The sequence below is a fragment of the Cynara cardunculus genome (assembly GCF_001531365.2).
Source record: "Cynara cardunculus var. scolymus isolate 2C chromosome LG 6, CcrdV1, whole genome shotgun sequence".
NCBI classification, from domain to species: Eukaryota; Viridiplantae; Streptophyta; class Magnoliopsida; order Asterales; family Asteraceae; genus Cynara; species Cynara cardunculus.
The window spans coordinates 5,814,823-5,822,648 of record NC_037533.1 but is presented as its reverse complement, the minus strand read 5'-3'; the positions used below and the strand labels follow the sequence as shown (position 1 = coordinate 5,822,648).

The 7,826-nt window shown below is 34.3% G+C and overlaps 1 protein-coding gene across 1 annotated transcript in view; it reads right to left on the bottom strand.

Annotated features, from left to right (window-relative positions):
- Positions 1 to 480: 480 nt before the first annotated feature.
- LOC112514321 (probable methyltransferase PMT10) overlaps positions 481 to 7,826 on the bottom strand; it is a 13,181-nt gene continuing 5,835 nt past the window's right edge. Inside the window, exons 2-9 of the mRNA XM_025120731.1 lie at positions 6,139 to 6,288; positions 5,790 to 6,060; positions 5,303 to 5,413; positions 3,750 to 3,909; positions 1,682 to 1,939; positions 1,466 to 1,588; positions 996 to 1,073; positions 481 to 845 (exon numbers count right to left, since the gene is read on the bottom strand). Coding sequence (XP_024976499.1) covers positions 647 to 845; positions 996 to 1,073; positions 1,466 to 1,588; positions 1,682 to 1,939; positions 3,750 to 3,909; positions 5,303 to 5,413; positions 5,790 to 6,060; positions 6,139 to 6,288 — 1,350 coding nt within the window. The 3' untranslated portion in view covers positions 481 to 646. The remainder of the gene's footprint in view (positions 846 to 995; positions 1,074 to 1,465; positions 1,589 to 1,681; positions 1,940 to 3,749; positions 3,910 to 5,302; positions 5,414 to 5,789; positions 6,061 to 6,138; positions 6,289 to 7,826) is intronic.

Below are 7,826 nucleotides of genomic sequence, written 5' to 3'. Positions count from 1 at the left end.
TTTATCTTATCAAGTATATCTTTTGTAATCATAGATAAGCATATGAAGGTTTATAAATACCTTCATTCTCTTCATTTGTAAATAAGAGTGAACGAATTCAAGAAAGAATTTCTCTTCTATATCCATGAGTTGCTAAACCTCTCCCTATCTATCTCTCTAACTTAGTATATATATATATATATATATATATATATATATATATATATAAAAGGTTCCAAAGAAGAAAGAGAAGCCCCAAAAGTTTTAAGAATGTGAGAATCAATATCAATCACTAGTTTAAATTTTATACTTCCAAGTCTTTCTTTACTAATTAAGATTACTATGAAAAAAAAAATCAAATATCCAAATTTTATCTTCTATTTATTTTATAAAATATTTTGGATATTAATAATCATCGAATTTTTATCCAGCTTTCCATCTCAAAATAATTATCAATTTTACAATCTACATATCAAAWTAAATCTCATTTGCCTAAAAGTTGGATCAATTTCAGGCTGACTGATCTCATAGAAATACAAGTAGAATTTTCCATGTATATARCAGCTACTATGATTAACTAGTATGTATACATACAGATTGAATAGAATATACACTTCCAGCTTTCTTTTCTTGTGTACACTTTTAAGGCAGGTGAAGAATGAGGATGTTACATACGTTTCTCACATGTCAAAAGCTTGGCACCAGCATTCGGACCCTCGCCATTGTCAAAGACGTGTGTGATCCATCCCATGGCCTTTGYGATTTCTTCAAGTCTATAGATGATGGAATTAGCATCACGAATATAGACATGCCCATTTGGCCGTAATATCCGATTCATCTCAAGCATGATGCTAGAGATATTACACCTGCTTCAATACAAACAAACAGACAAACAGWTTTTCATGTTAGGATCATTAATCACAGCTAACTCTATATCCCAAAGGGGTAGAGTCCAAATCTGGTTCCATATCCAATATATTACGCAAYTGGTGAGAAAAGAGAAGGGCACATTTTACCTTTTCTGCTCTATGGAGAAGAGACCAGCGGCATTCAATATGTCGTAAGTTCTAGGGTATGTATCAAATGGCTCACACCTGGAAAAACAACAGATTTAACATATCATGCCAGTAGGACGAATATATACAAGTCTTTTTATCCCTAACCAACACAGAAAATAATGCTCTTTTTCTCCCCCGGAGACCGTGGTTAAGCCAAAAGCTCTAGCTCATTGTTTGCTGTAAKAATCAATTACAATAATCAAACCAACAAGCACGGTATATCCCACACAGAGGTAGGATCTTGGGAGGGTGGGATGTACACAGACMCGGTTGTTTCCGTGAAGACTCTCTATCATTTACAATTTATAAGGTTTTTAAGCATCTAAATGTTGTTTCCCATTTAGGTGAACAATTTTCATCTACAATATTTTGATGAGAAGAAGATTGGGTTAAAAGAAGCCAACATCCAGAACAAAGGTAGTTCATACCAGTCATGTACAACACCTATGAGTCCACGGTCGTAAATTACAGGTAATGTGTTTGTATCGCTAACAGGAACAACATTCATAACCCAGCAATCAACYCCATGATCATGTAATGCTGCTGCAAATCTGTCATCATAAACAAACATGCTAAATATCAGAAAATTACCATAAATATTAGAGAATGTGAAAGATGCTACGAGTATGGAAATATGATAATACCCTCCATATCTTGCCCTCATGTCCATAACGTTTCGTACATTTAAAGCCCTCCAACGAAAAACATTTACATAACTAAATGTTATATCTTTCCAATATTTTGACTCTGCCTTATATATATCATTCCTGGACAAGATGGCATCCATCTCTATACTTTGAAGCCTGTCTGGTGGATGATGAAGGCGTAAGGGCCATGTGGTAACATTAGCTCCATAACCGTTCTCGGGTAACTGGCTGATGCATGCCTTCAGCGGGACATACCTGCAGCATTGCAACATTGAAGTTATGACACAACAAAATCCATATTTCACTATCTTTTTCTGTCTAATACAAAACATAAGTTTTTCAGTATCGGAACCTTTTAGATTTCACATCAAGTTTCCATATTGCTTGCAAGCCTTCAGATATTCCTTCTTAATGTTATGCATTGGTCATGTCGAATGTATAAACCTTCTTAGGCAATTTTGTTGAATGAAATTCTTATTCTGTTACCAATTCGACTCCGCTCATGGTGCATGTTGTAACATTGTGGTGATTGAGATATATAGTAGGAGCTTGCAAAGAACAATATCATTTGCCCCTTTCTATATATATATATACTAGTTTTGTACCCGCTGCAATGCAACTAAATATAAAACTTTCTTGTAAATAAAAAATTATTTATTTATAAAATGTTCTACCATTTAAATTATGGCGTTTATGATATTTAATAGCATGATAAAATTTAAAATACTCAATATTGATTCATTTTAAAGGTGTTAATGAGACAATTATAATTATATAATTTATAAAAAAATGTATTTTATAATAATTTTAGTTCATATACGATTATTTATTTTAATATAATAAAAACGTAAAATAAAAAAAAATGGAAAAGTAAGTGGTATGAAATAAATTATATAACTAATTATAAGAGTATAAATTGCAATTAAAAAAAAAAAAAAAAACATTTGATATTTAATATTATCTTGGGATGTGGAGATTTAAAGTTATGGGTTCTACAACTTTAAATTTRTAAATWAWGGGTGTAAAATAGAAATGAAAAAATAAGGTATATAAAACAAATTAAATACGATAACTATAAGATATAAAATGAAAGTTCTAAAAATAATTCACTACGTATTTAAGTTATTTAATAATATGAGATTAAATCGAAAAATATTCAATATTGGACTCATTCTGAAGGCATTGATGAGACGATTATAATGGTATAATTTGTAAAAAGTGAAAAGTATTTTTTTAATATATTTTAGTTAACATACGATTATGTATGATAATATGATAATAGTGTAAAATGAAAAATGAAAAATGAAAAATGAAAAAGAAAAATTAAATAACTAACTATAAGGGTGTAAAGTGCAACTTAAAAATTAAAAAATATTTTATTTTAATATTATCTTTGAAATGTGAAAGCTGATTAGCTTCAAAACTTGTGCCTGATGCATAAGGGGTAGTACCTCTTAATTTTTAACTCTTAACCGTTTAGCATGCTTATATATATAGTATAGGTATGTGTGTGTCCACAGTATGTGTAGCCTCACCCCTCATACTTGATCACTCTCTCTCAATTCCTTGCTTAATATAAATCAGGCTGATATACTTCAGAATAATTTCAGAAGTTTTAGTAGTTTCTGAACCAATGTGATTATTCTTTCTGCAATGATGAACTTAACATGTCTGTGTGCTCCTCATTGCTTAAACACTCCTTTCTAATTCACCAAGACATATTGCTAAAAGATCCTACTAAGAAGCTACTGACATCAAAGGTTACTTAAGAATGATTAATTAGATGTAACAGCGCCAGCAATAACCAAGGGTACTATCACAACGATTTTGGGGTGCAGCAATGGTATACCATGGCGGTTTAAACAAACAGCAATTTATCTAAGTCCATATGGACAGCTTAATCCATACATACAGTTAAATCCATACAGGGGTTGATGAAAGAGAAAAAAAAAACAAATAGCACGTTAGTTGTTACCAGATAAGTTTCTCATGCTTGGGTTATCTAAGATGCGATGGAAGTTGGCCACAGCATGTTACAAAATGGAAAGAGTAAACCATGACATACCAAACATTATCGGGGTCATCATTGGCATCACATACTGGAGGTTGTACACCTAGATTACGGCCAAGGTAGCAGGTGTTGTTGAGAGGCTTGCGCCATATGGCAATATATCCTTCCTTTGCTATGAGTTCCCAACAAATGCGTCCAGTAAGATCCTCCATTTCTGTACACAGGTATATTCAACAATGATGAAATGAAGCAGAAAATCATTAAAACAGGGAACAGGATAAGGAAACGAATGAAGATGTGGAAAKTGTAACAAGACTTGTTAGAAAAGCATTTTGGTGTTTAGATACTTGACATATTATCTCTATATCAACACATATGTAGAGTGCAAGATATAGTGATATGAATCAATTGGCAAAATCAAGATTAGCGGCCAAAAGTACCACTAATCGGATGCTTATTAAAATAAACCCTGGAATTCGAGACCCAGTAATCTCCAATGTCTACGACAAGAATCAAAATACTAGAATGAATGCAAACAATGGGGTGGCCGGTCCCTTARATAAAGCCGTACCCTAATCCTAAAAAATATACCCTAATCCTAAAAAATAGGAAAACAAATTTATCCTAATAAACTAATTAATATCTTTCCTAATCAACTAATTAAGAATAAGGAAATTGCGAACAACCCCCTCTACTTGTTTCCTGCCTCTCTTTTGCGAAGCTGATATATYCGACCCCAGTGCGGGTCGGGCTGAGACGTATCATATAGGTTATAAAATTTYGTAATAAACAYATTGTGTAAGTTCTTATAGGACTATCAGTAGTTCGGGCCATGATCTAGATCTGATCCATTTCTATGATTCCACAGGAAAAAAATCTCTTGATCCAATGATCAAATAGATCGACCCATTTGGCAGATCATTACTTTTGGCGATACATGATCCGTCTAGGTAGATCTATTAAATAGTAAAACAATATATAGGATATCTTCTATAATATTAAACACCTATTTCATCATTAATTACTCCTTTTTCTCACTTTAAACATCCCCTCCCCCAATGTTTGATGCGTTTTTAAGATTTTAAATTTATTTTTTTTAAATGACTTTTAAGAAGAGCAATTTTCTAAATTTTATGAYGACAATTTTTAAGATGAGTCACATTTCACATGACTGACATCTTTTTTTACAAGTGTATTTATGTAGTCAAAATTTTAAAAAAATTATCATTATAAAGAATCATCATTTTTAAATAATAATCATTTAACAAGAAATAAAAAAAATTAAACAAAAAAATATAAAAATATTTTATAAGAAAAGATGGACAAGGGAGAGGGAGGGGATAGGAGATTGTGGGGTGAGGTGAAAGAGGGAGGGGGCATAGATGGATCAGGGTGGAGMGGTAGGAGACGGGGTGTGGGGAGGAGGTGTGTAAGGTTATGAAAACAAGAAAATAAATGGGTCGATCTGGGTCATGATCCATCTATTTAAATGAGTTGGGTCATGCAGATCACAATCCAATTAGTTGGCTCATGGGCCAGATCAAATTACCAGTCGATCCAATGCAAATCTGACTCAAAAAAATTTATACCATTGACATATATATTACCTTTCCATTGTTGTTGAAGCTTATCTTCATGTTTATAAACAGGTTGTGCCGCCCAGACAAAGTATCCTCCAGCCCTTAGCATCCTGTTCACCTCCAGAAGCAAAATTCCATCTTAAACACAAACGAACAAAAGGTAAAAGCCAATTAATACCAATAATGCCAGTGAAAGAGCCATCCATGAGAAGGAAAAAACAAACACAATTGGGATCAAAGGATGTCATTTTTATRACACACGTGATTCTAGCACAAGTTATAGACCTCCAGCTCAAAGAAAGACATCTCAAGATCTGAGTTCATAATGCATCTAGACAGAAGTATGAAGATGTAACATATGAAGAAGCAAAATGAACTCATCCGCTCTACTMATTATCTTCTACACGTTTACAATTAAAGAGATAATGTACATTAAAGGGAAAACAATCATGTAAATATGTTTGATACACATCACATATGTATCATGTAAACAAACACAAAGGAAGAAGCATACCATCACGAGTCCAATTTATTCTACATCTTGAACAATGTACTAAATCAAATGCTTGGCTTGGATACAATAGACGATGTGTTGCAAATGCTGCCACGATGGCAGGCACACCACGCTCTAGAGCAAATTGAATCTGATTCTCATGAACGTCCTTTGGTGCTATAGATAGAGTAGTCACATTGCGATCCAGTAGAAAGGCACCAAAACTTGCTACACCGCAACCAACATCCAAGGCAACTCGAACATGTTGACCAAATGCAATATCAGGAACCATCTACACGCTCGGTAAAAAGATGGACTTAGAGTTGCGCATACCAGATGCATAATCTACAATAATGTGAAAATAGAAAACCTTAGAAATCTGATCCAAGTACTGATTTGCACCATGTATAAACTGAGTTCCACCTCCTGGAAATATAAACTTGTCTTTGTTTCTTGATATCCAGTTTTGCCCTCCTTTATCTTCAACCAAACGTGTATGAGGTACATTATCATACCATACCTGTATTATGTTTCAGTCATTAGTAACAAACAATGGAAGCAAATATCTAATTRTCTATTATACAGATCATATGTACAGAAAGCACTTAATTTTCCAATAAACAGGTCACATCTTCATGAAGCAGCACACATTTGTTTAAGGATACTCTCAAGAATGCATAATAGCTCCAACAATGCATTYGAGTTTACATGGATAGTGCATAAAAAACGGTAACCTCATGTCCGATAGATATGCTTAGAGAAGAGATAAGAACTTTACTGAAGCTGGTGATCTATKAAGTTCTCAAAGAAAATGCCAGGGGCGACCAGGAGGAGGGGTTTATTCTCATTTTTGGCACTTCCAGAGTTCTAGTTCTAAACTTTTACACACATCCATGACTTTATGTATCTTAACTGAATGCTGTTAAGCTCTTATTACAGAGAAAACAAAGATAAAAGAATTTGAAACGGCTAGGACTTGTTTTCATATTGTGAATTGATACCTATCCAAGTCAAAATGGATATCCTAGATTAGGAGAAATGACGCATAAATGGTAAGAGTTGCAGAAGAAATTCAGAGAGAGAACAACGACGAAAGACAGAATTTGTTTCTTAATATGACTCCAGATAGTACTCCTTTTACCCTGTAACTTGGTAATATGCTCTCCTACAAAATGACACACACCAGTTGCTTATGCCTCCATTAAACAACATGTTTAAAGGCTTGGGCATGGCATAGTCATGAACCCGAGTTCGAACCCTGGGAGAGGAGTGTTGGCGACATTTAAGTGGGGCCATGTTTAGCCTCCAAATTTGCCGGGGATTAGTCGGGCTTTGGCCCGGACACCCTTACAAAAAAAAAACATGGCAAATAGAAAACTTTAAAATGGAAAACAACAGTTAATTACTAATTAACCAGCTATCATTGACTGTGTTTAGCATCATTTAGAACTCAACAGCTTTCTCTCCAACTATGAGTTTGATCCTCTTGATTTTTTATCACCTGGCCCTTTAATCTGCAACATTATCTTTCCCTTCAAAGCTTCCTTGTCCSCAAGGATCAAAGCAAAGAATCTGGACTTCATTGAACTCCAATCTTCCCACGTTGCATCTGTACTAGCAGTCGACCATTAAACAAGTACTGGTCCACAGTCAGTTTTAACTTCGACCATTTGCTTGTCCAGAGTTGTCACAGATTCTATGAAAAGCTGGTCGTTAGGACCCAAACTAGGTAGCACGGTAGAYGGAATAGCATGAAAGATGGTGCGTGGTGGTGTTAGACAGTTCCAGTTTGTAAGCTATGGCATCAATTTTCTGTTGAAGTGTTGATCATGTAAGGGACATAATGCTTGGGCAATTCGACCTACTGTGAAGCAATGATAATCGTTAATGCTTAGTCAAGAACACCTAGTCCCCTGAGGCCCTGATTTGGAAGACCTCTCTGTACGGTATAAATCCTTGTATTGTTTAACAAGTTTTGGGATTGTCATCTTTAAAGATTTGGACCAATCTTACTTGATGCCTCAGTTGATCCTTCGCCATTGCCATTTTCATGTCTTC